General features: G+C 39.7%; 1 protein-coding gene across 27 annotated transcripts in view; it reads right to left on the bottom strand.

Moving 5' to 3' along the window:
• ATG7 (autophagy related 7) overlaps window positions 1-19,750 on the bottom strand; it is a 243,135-nt gene that overhangs the window by 163,631 nt on the left and 59,754 nt on the right. For all 27 annotated transcript variants that reach the window (XM_082749199.1, XM_082749192.1, XM_082749190.1 and 24 more), the window contains 3 exons: window positions 18,617-18,820; window positions 16,757-16,872; window positions 12,177-12,252 (listed from right to left, as the gene is read on the bottom strand). In XM_082749199.1, coding sequence (XP_082605325.1) covers window positions 12,177-12,252; window positions 16,757-16,872; window positions 18,617-18,820 — 396 coding nt within the window. The remainder of the gene's footprint in view (window positions 1-12,176; window positions 12,253-16,756; window positions 16,873-18,616; window positions 18,821-19,750) is intronic.

Here is a 19,750-nt window from a genome sequence, read left to right on the forward strand (position 1 = left end):
CAATATTAGATCTCAACATAAATTGATAATCTCACCTGAAAAGAGCAAAACAACCCAGCCACACACTCTTATTGTCTTTAGCTACCCTACCAACGATTTCCCCAAAATAAAAACAAGTAAAACCTGACAAAATCTTCAAAGAAAAAAGCTTTCTCCTGGATTGGGATAACTCCCATCTTCATGCCCGCACTGCACCTAGTCTAATTCCATGTTCGTGCCGGAAAACCAAACATGGCTTGGCTGTCTTTTAAATACCCTTTTCAATGTACTCCAAGATCAAAAGAGCATTTGGTAGAAATGATAAATTAGAGAGCTGTATTAGTTAGATGGCCTCACTGTGAACCTCTGAAAAATGCAACAATCTTTTAGTTTCCTAAGTCTCAGGAATGTGGTAACTATTTCATTATATAGTACTGGAGGTACAATCAGGGTTTAAGTTTGCTATTCAGGACACCAAAACAGGAGACATCAAACTTCTAGGAAAGACTTTAACAGGTCATAAATGGGAATGCTGAGATCCTCATAAGATAAAGAAGTGAGAGGCTTAAAAGAATTCTCAAAGTGAGTCTTCTCATACCTCAGTTACTTTTATATTACATTTATATATATACATACATATATGTTTATATATAAATACCTTTTATACTAAGTTCCAAAAAAAAATGTGACCATATTTTGCACATTTTCTATTAAAATGTTCATTGATATAGCCTATGTTAATGCCTCCACAGGCATTTTGTGGAAGAAAACCACAAAAAGGTTTTCTTCATTCTTTTTTCTCCTACACCTAACATCAAGCTTTATGCTATATAAAGAAATATTGGTAATTTTCTCTGCTAAACTGTCTCATGATTACAGATAGGAGGTAAAGCTGAAGGCAAGGAAGACAGAAGACCAAGATAGGAGCAGGAAGAAAGGCAGGAAAGAAGAAAATAAAAACAAAAAACACAGGTGGTGAGCAAGAGAAGAAAAAGGAACCAAAATGAATGGACTGGCCAAGTATGGTCCACACACTATTGTTTAGCACCCCCAGACAGCTCTTTACTAGGAAACTGTGATTCATTTTCCCAGGAAATGAAGTAAAGTAACATCTGTGTATGAGGCCTTTTAAATTCACCAAGTTGGTATCAGAAGGCCTAGAGCTCAAAGTAATTAGTGTTAGGTAATTTTATTTTATTTTTAAAGATTTTATTTATTCATTTGACAGACAGAGATCACAAGTAGGCAGAGAGGCGGGCAGAGAGAGAGAGAGGAAGGGAAGCAGGCTCCCTGCTGAGCAGAAGGCCTGACTCTGGGTTTGACCCCAGGACCCTGGGATCATGACCTGAGCCTAAGGCAGAGGCTTTAACCCACTGAGCCACCCAGGCACCCCTAGTGTTAGGTACTTTTAAAAAGGAAGGCCTTTTCTCAAACTAATGCATCAGCCTCCTAATGGGTATCTCCACAGGTGAGCTCCCACCTTTCTATATAATGCCACACCCTGCCATTGATGTATTTTTCTAATACACAGCTCCTGGGTGTGTCACTTTTTTTCTTTTTTAAATCAACTTTCTAGAGCTGAAACAAACACGACAGAGAATTCCTTATGCTGGCATTCAAGATCCCCCACTAACCTGGGACCATCCTGCCTTTCTAATTAAGTCTTAAATTCAGTCTGCTCATAGGCCTCATACAGCTACTAACTAAGCTGAAGTACAACTTCCTTCTAAAGACATTTCTGAGTTCCTGACCTTGTCTCATGCTGAATTCTGTGACTCAGAACCCTTCCTTTTGGAAACAGCTACATAGCCAAATCTCCATCTTCCTTAAAAACCACTCAATGCAAACAGACCTTTCATAAATCCTTAATCTACCTACCTATCATCAAGCTTAGAGATAATGTCTCCATCACATGAAATCCTTCTTTTTGATATTTATTATTAAATACCTTGTATAATAGTTATTTTTGAAACCCCAACAGGTTAGTAGAATATAATTCGTGTATTATAAAATTCATCTTTTAAAAGTATATGATTCAGAGACTTTCAGTATATTCACTGAATAATACAATTATCATCAATATCTAATTTCAGAACATTTCATTACCCCAAAGAGAAACTGAGAACCCAGAAACAATTAGTCCTCATTCTTCACTTTCCCCAGGCACTGGTGACCACTAATCTACTTTCTATTTCTGATTTGTCCATTTTACATATTTCCTATAAATGAAATCCTACAAGACTGGCCTCCTTTACTTAGCATGTTTTCACCTATATTATATCCTGTTTCTGTACTTCATTCCTTTTTGTTGCCAAATAACATTCCATTATATGCATATACTACATTTTGTTTATCCATTCATCAGTTGGGACATTTATTTTGGGTATCAACAAAATTGGGTATACAGTAACTCCCATTATGTTAGGAATTAATGAGTCGTACGGTAATTGTATTTTTTAACATTCTGAGGAACTGCCAACTGTTTTCCAAAGTGACTGTACCATATTATATTCCCACCTACAAGGCCAACACTTGTTATTGTCTTTCTGATTATAGCCATCATAGTGAGTCTGAAGTGGTATTCTCACTGTGGTTTGGTTTGCATTTCTCTAATGACTAATAATGCTGAACATGTGCTTCTTGATCATTTGTAAATCTTCTCTGGAGAAATGACTACACAAATTCTTAGAACAATTTTAAATAGGGCGCTTTTTTTTTCTTTTTATTGTTGAATTTTAAGAGTTTCTAAAAAAGATATTCTGAATACAAGTTTCTTTTCAGATAAGATTTGCAAATATCTTGTCTCATTCTATGGGTCATCTTTGCACTTTCTTGACAGTGTTCCTTTTGAAGTGGAAGACTTTTTATTTTCATGAAGTCTTATTTATGTTTTCTTTGGTTGCCCTGACTTTTGGTGTCATATATATATAAGAGACCATTGTTTAACCCAAAGTCATGAGGATTATGTTTTCTTCTAGTTTTATAGCTTTAGCTGTTATATTTATGTCTATGATCCATTTTGAGTTAACTTTTGTATATGGTATGAGATAAGCATCCAAATTCATTCCTTTGCATGTAGAAATCCAATTGTCCTAACACTTTGTTGATAAGACTATTCTTCCCCAATTGAATGGTTATCAAATGACCATGAATTTAAGAATTCATTTCTGGACTCTCATTTCTATTCTGTAGATCTATATATCTATCCTTATGACAGTACAACACTGTCTTGATCATAGTGGCTTTGTACTAAGTTTTGAAACTTTGTTCTTCTCTTTCAGGATTATTTTGGCTATTCTGGGTCCTTTACCTTTCCATATGAATTTTAGGATCAGTTTGTGTGCTATACTGAACAAAAATATTTATTTCTCTTGCCTATAAAGGGTAAGACATAGGTTGAACTATTTGCACTTGGCCATAGCACAGTGACATGCTTTTAAGAGAGACTACATATTACTATGAAATGAATGAATGAGAAAAAACACAAACATCCCAAAGCCTATCAAATTATTCATATCTCAACTATACAGAGAAAACAAGTCGGAAATAAACCACAAGGAAAACTCCAATGTAGTACCATTCACATTTTCCAGGCAATCTGAAGCCCTTCCCCATCACCAATGCTTTAAATCCCCAGTATTAAAAATGCGCTGAATTTCCACAATATGCTCTTCATTCCCCCGATCTTACAAGAAATGGGTAAAATTTAAAGAGCAGGGATTACTACTTAAAATTTCAGCACTTTCCTTAGACATGGTTAGAAATCGCAGAGCAATCTAAAATCCAGGTACCCTATGCAAAATCCTAATAAATATACCCACACATATTTAAAAGGCCAGTCCCCAATTCACAGTCCAAGACGTTTTAACAATTTGTTCTTAGCTTGGGTGAGGAAAAATTCACCATCATCTTCCCACTTAGAAGTGCGCAAAGGATGTAAAGCAATATGCACAGTGTTTTTCTAAACTTGCCAGAGCAGAGAAAAGAATCCCCTGAAATTTGATTCAAAAGGGCTAGGATAAGGCCTGAGAATCTGTATGTTAACAAGAGCCCCAGGTGATTCTCATCAGGCAAACTTGTGAAACAGGAGCTTTCAGTTACCAAACTTATTTACACCTTCCTGTAGTTTGCTGTATACCACTCAACGTCACCTGTTAGAGGTCAGAAAACAGATGGAAGCTTTTAGCAAAGTTCTCATTCTTTCCACGTTTTCTAAAAATAGCACTACCACACCTACCTAATTTTGCCCACATCTAAAATAACATTCAAATGAAAAGCCTTTATGAAATGACATTAAAGTCATTTCTCCATCCACACAGTAACTAAAAAGTAAGGACTCTTGACACTGCTCAAGGTAAATTCTCTTACTTTTGGGACTGCACACAGTTTATTGTAAACTCTTATTCTAATACTAATATTTGCTGTCAATCTTTCTGTACAGGAGGGTAGGCATTAAACAGCTATTTTAAAATTTTAACTCTACCTAGAAATAAACACTAAGCACATGAGAGAAAACAAAAGAGCAAACAACAAAAAATAACCCATGCTCCAAAAAGATGTTTACTCCCATTTTCACATTTAAAAAAAAAAATATTTAAATATTTAACTTCCTTCTAAATGGTCTCCTCTGAGCACCAAGAGGGGAAAACTGCCGATTTTATAAACACACATGCCTCTATACCTAGCTTTGGGGCTAATAAGAGCGATTCCTTAGATGGGCTAAACCTTGCCTCCTATCCTACACATTTTATATGTTAAATTTACATTAAATTTCTTCCCTCTTAAAACAGAAAAGAATAAGGAAAAATTTAGATGTCCCATATGGAAGTAGGTCTGTGGTTGCCTGGGACTGAAGGTGGGGATATTACCTGGGAAATGCAAAAAAGAAATTTTGGGGTTCATTGGGATGTTCTACATTTCACTTGGGGTGGTGGTTATATATGTGTATGTGCTTGTTAAAGCTCATTGAAATGCACACTTAAATTATATTATATAAATTATACCTCTTTCTTATCTTAACATTTTCAAAATAGTACAGAAAGGCACAAAATGAAAAGTGTAAGTTCCTATTGCCCTCAAACCCCTTGTCCTCAAAACCACCTCCGGCATCAGCTTCCTGTGTTGCCTTCTAACAACAACAACAAAAATATTTCATGCACAAACCCGCTCTACAATGTATCTTTGCTAAACCCCCTGAATATGTAAAAGTCTACCCAGGAATGACAAAACCTAGAAGAAATAAAATTAGCTGTGGTTTCTTGGCTCCCTTAGCACTCATGGTCCCCAGGCCCCATCAAGGACAAAAGCGGCCCAAACTGAGTTGAAATCCCCATTGTCAAACACTAGTAAGGTATTGCTGGTATTTGCCTTTGGCTAACAGGGCCTTGAAAGAAGGACAAGCTCCCCTCCCAAGAAGAAAAGAAACAGACAAACAAACTGGCAGGAGATATGAAAAAGCCACAAGAGCAGGGCCTTTAAACTCTCTTTGGCCTTCCTCCTGGCCCTCCCAGCAGGACAGTGGGTGGTCCCAGCCCCAAGGCATTAGACACACCTGTGCCTTGCCTAATTAGCTCCACAGACTCATTGGCAAGAACACCTGCTTGGGCTGGAGGTGTGGGCTGGGGCAAGGTATCAAGGGTCCTTTTGGAAATAGAACTTGGGTTGGTGGAAGCACAGAACTCAAAGGCAAGTTCAAAGAGCAGGATTTGATCTGTGTTAACTTGACGAGTAATGTACTTTGTCCCACAGGATGCCACCAAGAAGTCCCCCCCCCCCTTTTTAAATAGACTGAAGCTGTGGATCTCAAATGCCTAACATCCCTGGAGGCTGTCACTCAGTGGATCTGGAAGAGGGACGGGAAATTTGATTCTGAAATGGCTCCTGAGGTAACTCATGAGGCACAGCCAGACGTGGGAACCCCTGGATTGGGCTGTCTTCCTCTTAAAGGCTAGCTGACTCCAAGTCTACATCCAGACCCGCTCAGATCTCTTCTGGTCCATTCTTCAGGCAGCAGCCAAATTTTACCATGTTATGTCCAGCTCATGACTTTCCACTGGCTTTCCGCCGCCCCTGAGGTGAGGATCCAAGCCTTTTAAATAGTTTCTTGGATCCTGACTGCCTCCCCTCCACCCCATCCCCCGTGCTTCTCCAGGCCTGTGTTATAGGCACACCTGAAGCCCTGCAAACTCACCAAGCACCCTTCTTGCCCATCTTCTCCGCCTCTCCTATGCTTCCCTTACAGTGCTTACCCCTCTCCTTTTTCCCTTCCACATAAACAGCTGCTCTCTCCTCTCCTTGCAAGCTGTGTGGGAAGGCATGTCCTGAAATAATGTAGAAAATGGGAAGGGAGGGAGGACAGCACTATTAAGTGCCATCCCTGTGCCCTGTGCTCTTGGATATTTTTGCTCATTTATCTCTATCTACCCTCACAATCATCCTGTGACTTTCTCAGGGAAGTAGCATGGCTTGCCCAAGGTTCCACAATCACCAGTGGCAAAGCCAGGAATCTGAGTTTTGTTCATTCTGGCTCCAAAGCCTGGAGAAGAGAGCTGCAGAGCACGGGAGAGATGAAAAGAAAGAAGGCAAGGAAAAGAAGGCCACAGGAATAAAACAAACAAAAAGTCCTGCAAAGAACAAAAACTCAATACTTACAAGGCAGCTATCAGGGCCTGGGTGAATGAAATTATCTTCAGTCCTTTATGCCTCATTGGCTACAAAATCAATAGATCAGGAATAGAAAGGAGCTGCTTCCATTCTGGGCTGCTGCTGGCAGTGTGTACAGCAAAACTGAGTAAAATCAGCTTGAGCTCTAAGCCCACCTTGCCTCTATGGGAAGCAGAGAGCCAATGCCCACAAAGTGCCCATGCTGAGCAGGCACTGTGTGGCCACAACTGAACCAGCTGCACTGACTTCACACCAGTTTCCAGCAGACTTGGCAACACTTCAAGAGCTTGGAGTTTGCATAAATAAAACAAAAAATAAAAACAAACTCCAAACTCCAAGAGATAAACTTTGGACTTTGAAGGGTCTTAATGAAAATCAATGCCAAAATGGGGAGTAGAGAAATTGCAACACCCCAGGCGCGGCACAGTCACCCTCATTTCAGACAATGGCATCGATGACTACCAATGGTCCTCCTCTCCTTAAGTGAACTGGACACCAAGGGACGGAAGGACTGAGCTGCACATGAGACAGCAACGTTCTTAGAAAAATCCTGCAGAATGGTGCTGGCTAATCTTTTCAGTCCTTCCCAATGTACTCATTGGAAGGCTTCCAGAGTTTTATGGAGATTCTTTGTAACTCCCTATTTAGAAGAGCATAGAAGTTCCATTTAACCATTTTAATTAAAAATGAAAGAGAAAGATAAAACCAACATTTACTAGTATCCCTTATGTGCCCAAAAACTGTGCTAGTGCTTAGTAAATGTGATATAACCTGTATATTAATTCCAGGAGTTTATTATATAATTATCCCCATTTTACTGGCATGAAACATGAAATTCAGAGACAACTGGTAACCTGCCCAAGGCCACACACTAACAAGTGACAAGAGCTGTTTCACATATTTTGTAAAAGGAGCTAAAGAATGAATGGATTAAAATGTAATTAAGAAGAAAACCCAGGATTCTAATTGGATCTATATGATCATAAAGATTACAGGCTGCCTCCCACATGGGACCTCTCAAACAGGATGGACTCATCAGGTGAGCAAAACTCGGGAGGCACAAATAACATCCTTGGATGGATAAACTTATGCCCAAGTCTTCAGGGACAAGAGATGCTCTCTAAGACACATTTGAACTCTGCACTATGTGTAATTTATCCCCTCTGTCATGCACCAAGGAAGGCCTATCACCCTCTCTTCTTCTAGGGCCCCACACAGAAAGCACAGATATTGTCAGATTTTGTACCCAGATCCCTCCTTTTAATCAGGGCCTCCCTCTGGAATGAAGTTCCACCACATCCAAATGGCTTGGGGGTATATCCACCGAGTTTGATGATTCCAAAAGCAAATGGAAATAAATACTGGGTGCCCTTGTGTCAGTTACTGAACTTCTCGGAACATCATGGTGCTTGGCACAGTGTTTGGCAATCATCTGCTGAAGGGATGGTTGAACGGAAGAATGGATAGGTCACAAACCAGAACATCTGATAGAGAAACAGCAGACATTTAGACTATTTGTCTTTCCTGCCATTCCCATTATCATTATTGGAAGGGTATAGAACCAGAGGGGAAGAAGACTCCCTTTCTTGGGCTACAGCTCAGGAAATGGGCTTTTATTGCTTTTCTTCTTAATCTCCTTCCTCAGCAGTCAGTCCATCCATACCCCTAGAGGCACACTGTGATAAGCATTTCTGAGCAAAGTAAAGAGAGCTTATTTAAAAAGGCCTGAGGATTTGTGGGGGCATAGCCTGTGCAGACAGGCCAGATAACTAGCAACCCAAGGCATGGGTAGGGGACCCAAGCTCTATCTCAGACATGTCTCAGAGGATTCCCAGGTCAGGTCTCTCTCAGGGTTCTGCCCTAGTTCCACCTTTGTTCTGCTTTTCTGAAAGTAATTAAAATAAAGAATTCAAGAGCCCAAGAGAACCATGGGGTTGGCAAGTCCAAACCCCTAGGAATGGCATACACATTCAGGGTGTTTATTCATCAGTACTTGAGAGCCAAGAGTACATTCACCCAAAGACAAAAAATGTGAACTGCCTGGTCCACAAGTGGGATAAAAGCTGACTGCTAGATTAATGACCATGGTGTTTGGAGGATTGTTGTATTGCCACCTTGTTTTTCATATTCTGAGGGAGGTCCAGTCAAATGATCAGCAGCTCCACAGGCTGCCAATTTCCATCACATTCAGGATCTCTCATGAACCTGCAAACCAACTTCCTAGAGATATAAGGAGTGACCCGTACATTTTCTAACTCTTGAGCTGTGCCTTGCACCAAAGAACCAGAAAAAGGGTCTGACCTCATGGAACTCAGCCACTACCCCAGGAGCCAAGAAAAGCCTTTTTTTTTTTTTTTTTTTTTTTTAGGATCCCATTAGATGGAAAGAGAAGAAACAATACTATGCTAAGCTCTGCAATAAAAAAGTTCTCTCTACAAAAGAAGCCAAACTCCAAAGTATGGTAGTATAGTATAGTATACTATACTATATGATTTCATTTATAGAAAGTTCGAAATTAGACAAAAGTCTCCCACAGTGTCCAGAGTCAAGCGATGCTTGCCTCTGTGTAGGAAGGATGTGACAATAAATGGAAGAAGCCTGACGGGGGCTTCAGAGATGCTTGAGAACATTTTATTTTAATTTGTGTGCTGGGTACATGAGTTGTGTTTACTTTGTGATAACTCAGGTTGTATACTTAACAATTTGTAAGAGTTGATGAGCTTTATACAGACAGAAAGAGGATTATGCTTATTGCTGGCTGCTTGCAGAACCCCATCCATGTACACTGGGCCACTTTTAAAAAAGAATAAACCCATAAGCCTAGTTTCTTATCTTTAAATGGTGTTTTCACAGTTTTCAAAATCAGTCAGGTTATTTTCAGGCTGACTATTATGAATATCAAGGCCTAATCAAGCCCTTTCCTGCACTTGGTCAACCTCTGTATGGGCCAAAATCTGCCTGTAATCCCACAGGCAGATCAACTAAGTCATCTTCAGGCCTCCCTGGTCTGACAAGGAAAGCAAGAGATACAGAGCCCATAGGCTAAGTTAAGCAACTTTCTCCAGATTACATAATGCGCTGCTGGTGGGGGGGCCTTGCCATTTCTATCCAAGGGCTATCACTTTTCTACTACAGCTTATTCCAAAGGGGCCAATTAACACAATCTCCTTGGGGGACAGAAAAAAAAAAAAGCCTCTGGAACTCATGGGGTTGTTCTTTGTATGCAATGCACACAAAGGGGTTTACCAAGTTCTTCTCCAAGAGGAAATCTGGAGAGCCAGGAAGAGGAGGAGGGAAGTGCTGAGTCTGCAGCAGGGCATTGCAACACAGCCCAGTGTTTTTGTGGAAACGATGTTCCCCTAATCAAAACAGAGTTGCATAAATGGACTCACTCCACTTAAGAAAAAAAAGGAGAAAAAGAAGAAGAAATTTAAAGCCTATAAATAGGAACCACACAACCCTGATTAATTTTAAAGTTCTTTCTCCACTGTCTTTTTTAGATAGTAGCTAAAAATAAAGGCTTGAAACTTGAAATAATGTAAGCAACTAATCACACACAAGCACAGGGCTTTTCCCATATATGGCTGGGTTATTCTTTAGCCTTTGAAAAGACCAAATGAAGAGATGGCCAACAACCAAAATAATCCTTAAGACATTTGAAAATGAGGAGAAAGAACTAGAAGAGTTGGTGAATGACAAACAATTGTGAAGCTCAATGGGGGTAAATGACGCTGAGAGGGATTAGTTGCCATAGTACTTTAAAAACATGGGCACATGCATTTTGACACTGGACCCTTCTATAAAGAGACTGTTTTGCCCTCTGGCCTTGGCACTAAGAAAACTACAGCTGTGGTGATTTAACATAAAGGACTTAAAGAAGGAGAGAAGTGCAGGGGCATGACTGAAAATTTAATTAAGGCCCTTCTCAGTATGAAATCTGTAAGGGTGATGAGGGCATATCTCAAGGTCAGAAAAGAGGGACAGAGACATGTGAAGAGGGGAAGTAGATAGGGATTCGAACGAGATTAGAGCGTAAATAGCAGAGGTCGGCTCCAGAAGACAGCTTTCTTATGATGGAAGGTTATTACAGTGTCTGTTGGGTTCTGTCTGAAATGTTTCTGTAGAAAGATGAACATATTCATGTCAAATAAATGCAGCATAGTGGCACACAGTCTGTGTGAGACAGAATGGAAAAGCCACATTTGCACTGTGTTTTATGGTCTGCAAAGCCTCATCATAGATACAATCTTGGACACCAGGTAAGGCACCTGCTTTTACTGATATGGAAAGGGGCTCTGAGAGGGTAAGTGACCTAACACACGGTGTCTGACGGGCGACTTAGTGCAAGAGGGCTGGAGTGTCGACCAGAAGGTAACACTCCCCATGGGCAGGCTGGGAAAGTTTCACTCACAATGCCTCACGAAGAGCACCAGTAGGTGTGCCAAATTTAGGTTCATGTTTTGGTTCATCCACTACCTCTCTATGACTGTGGGCAAATAATTTTCCTTCTTCTGATTCAAACCGTCCACTGGAAAATGGTAGGGCTGTCCTAGATGACAGGAAGCAGGAGGTGGGGAGGCATGGGGAGACCAATGTGGGCTGAGGGGCCACCCTACTCTTGTCTTCAGCTGTGAGCCTGTCCTCAGAACCCCCAGATGGGACTGGCGGGCACTGTCACCACTTTCTGTGTGGAGACAGCCTTCCTCTTATACACAGAAATACACAGATAGCACCTGGATAAATGGCTTCCAGAAAGTAAGACTGGAAAATATCTTCATTCCTCCAAAAACACAGTAACGAAAACTAGTGACAAGGCAACATGAATTTGAAATGTTCATTCCATCATTTTTTTTCTCTCTCCTTCTCTATGGGAAGAATCTTCTTCATACTTAAGATTCTTTTTTTGAAAAGAAGCCCTACTTTTTGACACTTCTAATGGTTTTCCCATGTATGCCCATAAGGCTTTTTATGTGGCTAGGGACTGAATAATAAAGAACAGCAACAAAAATAGCCAGCATCCTTCACCAAGGGCCTATGACACGCCAGGCACCACTGTCAAGCACTCTTGTACCCATCATTTCTGATCTCTGCAACCACCAAACGAGGGCAGTATTACTGTTTCCATTTTATAGACAGGCAAACAAGGGCTCAGGCAAGATTAGGGATTTGGCCAAGGAAGGCCATCTTAATTAACTGAAGGGCTGGGATTTAAACTGTCGTCTGGCCAATTCCAGAATATGTTCTTGCTGCAGCTTCTTCACTACGAGACCTCCAGTCAACATGCTAAATGCATCCAAGACTCTGGATGATGCTGCTTGTTTACAATTTCTCCTCATCACCATCCCTGCAAAATGGGATACTTGCCAGGTAGACTTAAAGCATTCCCACCGAAACTCAAAGCAGCTGGAGGAGAAAGAGGGTGGAAAAGAAGGTGGGCTGAACTGATGATGGTATGATGAGGTGACCCCACATGCGTTCCCCCTGTACCACTGGAACCAGGTCCAAAATTATGACTTCACTTCCAAATCACTAACCTGGTGAGGCACAAGTCCGAGAGAGGTTGGCGGCTCATTCATGCGGTCATCACTGCTGCTGGCAATGGCATAGCCCCTGAAAAAAGAAAACAATTACAGGTACTCGTCTAATAAAACTTTAGGTTTAAGACCCAGAGGATGATCTGGAAGGGGGCCATATGAGATTTATAAGGATAACCAAAAATGTCCCTTGTGAGAAAGCACGAACTAGCAAAAACCTAATTTCCATGGGAGGGAAAGAGGAAGAAGAGCACACACACACAAAATGCCTGAATTTTGAAGTCAGAAAGGCCAGAGCTTGTAACCACAAGAAAGTTGCTTAACTTCTCTGTGCTCTCGGTCCATTAACTATAAAACAGGAATAAGACCATTATGAGGAATAAATTAGGAATAAATTAGACAAACTGCCAAGTGCAATGTTTGGCATATGCTAAGCAGATTGTTAACTCCCTTACTCTGAGATAGTCTTGTAAAAAAAACATAGGCACATTTTTGTACTGAAATTTTGAAATGGAAAACTTGCCAACCTTAACTTCTTGAGGTGATATGAATGCTACAAAAATGGAGGAAGGAGATAGAACAGTGAGGAATTAATTGGGCAGGAGAATGAATGCACTCTTCCCGAATGACAGTGTGATGTCTCCTTATGGCACAGAAGATATGTGACACAGGACCTGGTTTCAGCCTACAACCAGGGTGAACACTGCAGACTGAGGGGGCAGTGTCAAGGAATGGCAGAATTGGCTCTCCAAGAATTTATCCCAGAAACACCCTGTCAGGAGGACACATGACACTTAGAAGACAGGGGTAGGCAGGGGGGTGCAGTGGGGGAGGGATGACAAGATGAGAGGAAGACAAAAAAAAGAAGAAGAAGAAAAAGAAGAAGAAGAAGAAGAAAGTTGCTTATTTTCATTTAACTCTGTTATACCTAGACTAACTATGCATTCTACCAATATTGTATAGAGGTCATCTTTTCAATCGTGCAGAAAAACTCTTGAGTCATAGAATAAAGAGAATATTCAATGTTATTTTCTGAGAATTAGAAAAACAAATCTTTCAAAAATTCAATTCTCTCCTTTCTGTGTTACAAACAGCATAGCAGGATGATTAAAAAGGGTTTGAAGCAACACTGTCTTGGGTGAAAACCCAAATATACCACTTACCAGCTTTGTGAATTCCCGCAACTTATCCTCTCTATGACTCAATTTCCCCCTCAAAAATGGGACAGGTAATAATTCTTTCCTGATAGATTGGCTATGAGGATTAAGTGAGTTACTCTTGCAGAGTGATTAGAACAGTGCCTCGCACAAGGTAAGCACTATATAATAAGCATCTGACAAACAAAATAAATTACAGTGTATTTGTCAGATAATTAGGTGTAAAAATCCATTTGACTTCATTCTGCTAGCTGACACCTGGCAGCAGACCCTTGAGCAGGTATAGAGAGAATCTTAAACTATTTAAACATTTTTCTTTTACTTTTTTCTTTGTTTCCTTTCCTTTTCTTTCCTCCACCCCTTTCTCATCTCTTCTTTCCTTCTTTCTTTCTTAAAATTACTGGCTCTATTCTTGAAATTAATTTAATTTTACCTCACTTCTATTTATTACAAGATAAATAAATTATATTTTTTATAGGTCATTACATAAGAGCTTCTTTCTTGGAGCAGATAGGGTGTCCAGATCACAATCATGCTAAGCTTTGTATCTTTAATATAACACATATACAGTATAGTAATCATATAGAGTACCATAAAGCCAAGGTCCAGTTGAAACAAAACATATCAGGTCACTCACTTCTCTACTCTCACATGCAAGCTAGAACACTAGGAGTGCTTAATAAATTAAAAAATATATTTTTAAAAAGTGGTATGGCATTGGTAGGCTAGGTAGTCACGACCAACCCTCCACTGAAAACAAACAGAAAGCTAGATTCCGTATTAAAACTTTTGTTTGAAAGCATGACAGCTACCAAAGTAGGGAAGAAATGCAGAGCCAAGATCTGTGAGAGGAGAGAAGCCCATAGAGCCCAACACAGCATTCTCAAGGGCAACTTTCTGTCATAAGGTGATTACGGACCTCAAAAAGCAGTGAGGAATCCAGAAGCTGAAGAGTTATATGGACAGACAAATGGACTGGAAGGAAAAACTAGAGTTTGAGGTCTGCCAATAAGGAGGAATCATGAAAAATATTCCAGGTGTTGGACTGGGAACAATGGGGGTTACATTCTAGGAATAAGAGTGAACCAGAAATAGACAACCCCTAATTAGACTTAAGTATTCCAGGACTACTAATGTATTTGGTCTTGCAGTTTTCCAGAAGGAAATGGAAATAACATCATCTGGGCAATTTTTTAATGTCATAGTAAAAAAAAAATCAAGCAAAAAAAAAAAAAAAAGCGTATTTGAGAAACTGGGGAAATTGAAAAACTAACTGGTTGTGAAGTGGTATGAAGGAATTATTTATTTATTTATTTATTTATTTATTTTTATATGTAAAGTATCTTTACTAAAAAGATACATTTTTATGAATGAATTGCTACATCTTGGATTTGCTTTAAAATAAGCCAGTGGGAAGAGAAAAAAATGGGGATAATAGTATAGATAAATGATGATGGGCCATATGTTGGTAACCACTGAAGCTGGGGGGTCTATACAATGGGGTTTATTATTTTACATATACTTTTTCTTTCATATATGTCTGAATTTTCCATAATCAAAATGATTTGTCTAAAAAAAAAGAAAAAAATACCAGGTACTAGAGGAGGTAATACATAACCAAAAGCCAAGGTCAAGGTCAAAAAATAAATAAACAAAAAACAAAACCAACAGGCAAGAGAAACAGAATCACAGGCGATCCAGATAATGGAGATACCTTATAAGAATTAAAAGGAAAAACATAATTAAATGTTTTTAAGGAATGAAAAAGAGAAAAATCACAATTTCAGCAGAGATTAGGAAATGTATAAAATAAAATCAAATGGAACTTTTATAACTGAAACATAAAATAATTTAAAACTCAGTGAATGGTTTAACACATATTAGACACAGAAGAAGAAAGAATTAGCAAACTGGAAGATAACCCAAAAGCAAACTGGCAGACTAAAGCAAAGAAAGACAAAATACTGGAAAATACAGAAAAGGGCATACGTTGATTCTGACATGCAATTAGAGACTCAAAAGGAAAGAAGATAGAAAGGAGCAGGAGCCATATTTTAAGAGATAATGGCTGAGAATTTTACACACGAGAGGAAAGGCATCAAGCCATGGGTTCAAGAAGCACTAGAGAACACAACCAGGAAAAATACATAACTAGGTATATCACAGTCCAACTTCTCACAACCAAAGACAATGAGAAGGCCTTAAAAGCAACTAAGGGCAGGGAAAGAGGAAGAAAAACAAACTCTATCAGAGGAGCAGCAGTGGGTTAAACAACCAAGTCCTCAACAACAATAAAAAACACCCACAGATAATAGGACTATACTCTCAATGTGCTAAAAGAAAATTACCCCCATTATCTTCAATTCTATACCCAGCAAAAATATCTTTCAAATATGAAGACAAAGTCATTTTCAGACAAACAAAAACTGAAGTATCTTGTCACTAGTATTCCTAAAGGAAATAATAAAGGGCATTCTTCTGGCAGAAGGATAACAGCCCTGGCTGGAAGCTCCAAGATACAAAAAAAAAAAAAAAAAAAAAGAAAAGTAACAAAAAAGGAAAATGCCAGGCAAACATAATGAATACCACTACATAATAATCTCTTCTGGGGTTTTAAAATATATAGATAAATCCAAAAAAAATGAGTGAGCAGACACTTCTGTTTGCCAACCCAACATCCATTCTGCACATCTATCTCATCACAACTTTTTTCAGGGAGGTAATGTGCCCAGATAAAACAACCATATTTGTCAGTCTCCCTTGCAGCAAAGTGTGGCCACATGATAATAGGAGTTAGAATCAATGGGTGAGTCTTCCAAGAAAGCTCTTTAAAAGGGAACAGCCTCAACTGAGCTGACAGGTGTTCTCAACTTTAACACAGAAGAAGTACTGGAGGTGGAGGTGGCAAGCATAAGGAAGAAAAGCTGACAGTATCTGGGAGAATGGTAAGAAGGAAAACTTCAGTCCCGATGGCCTAACAAAGCTTTTGTACCAACTCTGGATTGCCTGCCTCTAGGCTTCTTGCTACATAAGCAAAATAAACCCCCATTTGGTCAAGTCACCAAGGATGTTACATAAAGCCCAATGCAATTTCTATCACATGTGATTCATGTATTGCCTTGCAAATGTTCAGGGCTAAGATCAAAACCTACTAACAGAATAAAAGCATGAAGGTCCCTAAGGTCTCCACCAAAATGTTTATTTTTCCTTTTCATCAGTTACCAAATAACTCTAGGAGAGTTCAGTTCCAAAAGGATGCAGAGACAGAGCCCCAAAGATCACAAAATAAGCTCCCCCAGGCCAAAGAATCAGACTGGGTTTTTCAACCTTGTATTTTTGAAGAAAAAAATTCTCAGAAGAGTCAGGCTGAGAAAAGGCCAAGCTGTCTTTGTTTAAATGACCATCTCTACAGAGTAAACTCACCCTTCTGGATGCTGCAAAACAGAAACCATCAATTCCACAGCCAGGGCTCCTGCAATCATGGCCAGTCCTGGGCGGCTCACAGTACACTGCTGGTCCAAGGTCCGGTCTCTGGTTGACTAGAGGAAAAATCATTGATGTGTGCTCAAAGTTTCAGTCCACTCAACTGTGCTGTCTGAAGCAGTGATTAGAACAGTGCCTAGCATAAGATAAGCACTATATAGTGCTTACTATCGTCCGCCTCCATGTTAAAGCTACATAAGATAACCAGACACTTGCTCACTGTGGGCAAAGAACATTCAGCCTCAAATAAGACCACTTCTTGGAAGTACCAAGAAAAACAAAATATACAACTTAGGTAACGAAATGAGGTAATTTGCTAAAAGGGAATAACAGTAATGAACAAATCAAAGATTGGGTCCTAGCTGCCCCATATATGGAGTTTTGTCACGTTCTCTTTTAACGGATTCAAATTAACCCCACTGTGCTTGGTAACTGAGGAACACACAGAGAGGAATAATCTTCTGAATAATGCAAATGATTCTGCCCTGCCATTCTAACTGAGCCAATGCCTCAGAGTGCCTGTGATGTGGGGTAATTTGCCTTTTCTGCAGTCCTCAGCTCCTGTGTGCCTCTCATAGTGTGGACATCATGTCACACTGAGTGTGATTTTTGGGCTGAAATACAAGTATTTTTGCTACAACATGGCTCCAAACACAAGCCCTCATTAGTGCAACAAAAGAAATTCTAATCTTCCAACTTTAGGCAAGTTAATAGGTTGTTAAGGTTGATTTTGACTCTGAAATTTTCACCTTATGAACAGATACAACTTTGTTGCAACTGACTCTTAATCCTACTTCTTGGTAATGATGAAGTAAGAGGATGAGCTGTATATTATAACAACTCTGATGAAGATCATCAAGTCATCCTTCTTCACATGGAGAATATTTATCTTTTTTTCTTTATACAGGAAGGCCATAAAAGCCAGTCATCCAAAAGAGGTAGGAATTATTAAGGAACATGTTTTTAAAGAAGGGGAAAACGAAGGGAAGCATAAAGAAACACCTATGCTTTGTTTCACCAGAAGTGATTATCTGTTCTGATAAAAGACCATTCCTACAGACTGTGCCTTGTGTGGTGGCTTTAACGCCACAGAATCTTACATTTGCACAGTGTGCTGCCTGCTGTTCAGAGCACTTTCACATTTGACCCACCTTGCACTATGAGCAATCAGGTTAAAGTATTCTCCCCTCTCCTACTGGTAAAATAAGAGACACCCAGATAAATCTGAATTTGAGATAGACAACGAATATTATTTTAATATGAGCAGGTCTTGAATATTGCATGAATTCATACTAAAATATTATTCACTTGAAATTCAAAGTTAACTGGGAATCCTGTATTTTCACTTGCTAAATCTGACAATCTTATGGGACTCGGCCCCATTCTGCAGACGCATGGGCAGTCTATGAGTGTTATTTGGAATCACCCCACAAGGCAGTGTCCAAGCCTGGACTGGAATCCGGGTCTTCAAACCCCTCACTTGATGCTGTCTTCAGTGATACAAGCACAGGAAACAGTGCTGAGTGCTGCCAGGGACCAATCTATCCTGCAGTTTCCCTGCTGAGCTTTCCACAAAAATGGTTGGTCACTGCGTTTAAGCTGGTGAACAAGAAGAGCTGTGCACAGTTTATAACACCAATCAAGGCTCGTGGGAAGATAATGTCACTCCCAAATTAGAGAATTCTTCTATTTGTTTAAAGACAGTATTTAAATAGTCACAAAAGAAAGAGCTGGGTCTCTTTGCCCCAGTGGGCAAGACAGTTGTAGGAAATACCTGGAAGCACAAAGAAATCTACTTACGTCTCCTGGAGCCACCACATCATTGCAGAAATAGCAGCCAAGTTTGTAGCCAGGGATGTTGGCAAAAAGTGATGAGCCCAGGAGGTCAGTAGGTGCCACAAGGTGACCAGAACACAAGTCCCCAGCTCCCTGCTGCTTAGGTTTCTTCAAGCCATGTCTCATGACAACAAATGTGTCAAATCCCAAGGCAGCATTGATGACCAGCTGTGGATTTCAAGGAATAAAAGTCTAGAGTTAAGAGACACTTACATTTTAAGCATGGCTAATTTCATATTTGGTCAACTTTTAAAATTCATTTTATAAATATGTGCATTTGAATGTAATTAGAGTCTAGAAGCCAATGTTAGTAAAAGCTACCCAATACTGAGGATTTGCCTGACCAGTGATTATCACTAATCATCTACTTTGGTTTCATTTAGAAGTCCCAGATGAGGATATTTACAGTTTTATATATCCTATTTACAGATAAGGATAATGAAAGTCAGAGTAGTTACTTCTATAACTTGCCCAGGGCCACTTAGCTGTTAAGAGGTAAATGTATAAAACCAAGTTTTGAGAGTTCTCAGTCACATTCTTTCCACCATTGTACTATCATCTGCCATGTCTACACACATTTTTTTAAAAAAAGATTTTATTTGAGAGAGAGAGAGAGAGCAGAGTGAGAGAGAGTGACTGAGACAAGCTGGGGAGTGATACACGACAAGCTGGGGAGAGGGGGCAGAGAGAGAGAGAGAGAGAGAGAGAGAGAGAAGCAGGCTCCTCCCTGAGCAGGGAGCTAGCCATGGGGCTTAATCCCAGGAGACTGGGAATCATGACCTGGGCTGAAGGCTTAACTGACTGAGCCACCCAGGGGCCCTAACAGACATTTTTTTTTTTTTCATAATAGCTTCACTGAGACATAACTGACACACTATAATTCAACCTTCACAGAGATTTTTTAAGGACACTTTTTTTCTCATTTATATTAGAATTTCTCTTAGTTGTAATTTAACTTATTCTCCTAAATTTCTGGTTATATGGGAAGTTGGATAATAAAAAGTTCACCAGAAAAAAAAAATCACTCACAATCTCATGGCTCAAACACTTACTACTAATAGTTTTGGGTATTTCTTCCTGTTGTTTTCACGCTTTCTC

This window comes from Mustela nivalis, assembly GCF_964662115.1.
Source record: "Mustela nivalis genome assembly, chromosome: 1".
NCBI classification, from domain to species: domain Eukaryota; kingdom Metazoa; phylum Chordata; class Mammalia; order Carnivora; family Mustelidae; genus Mustela; species Mustela nivalis.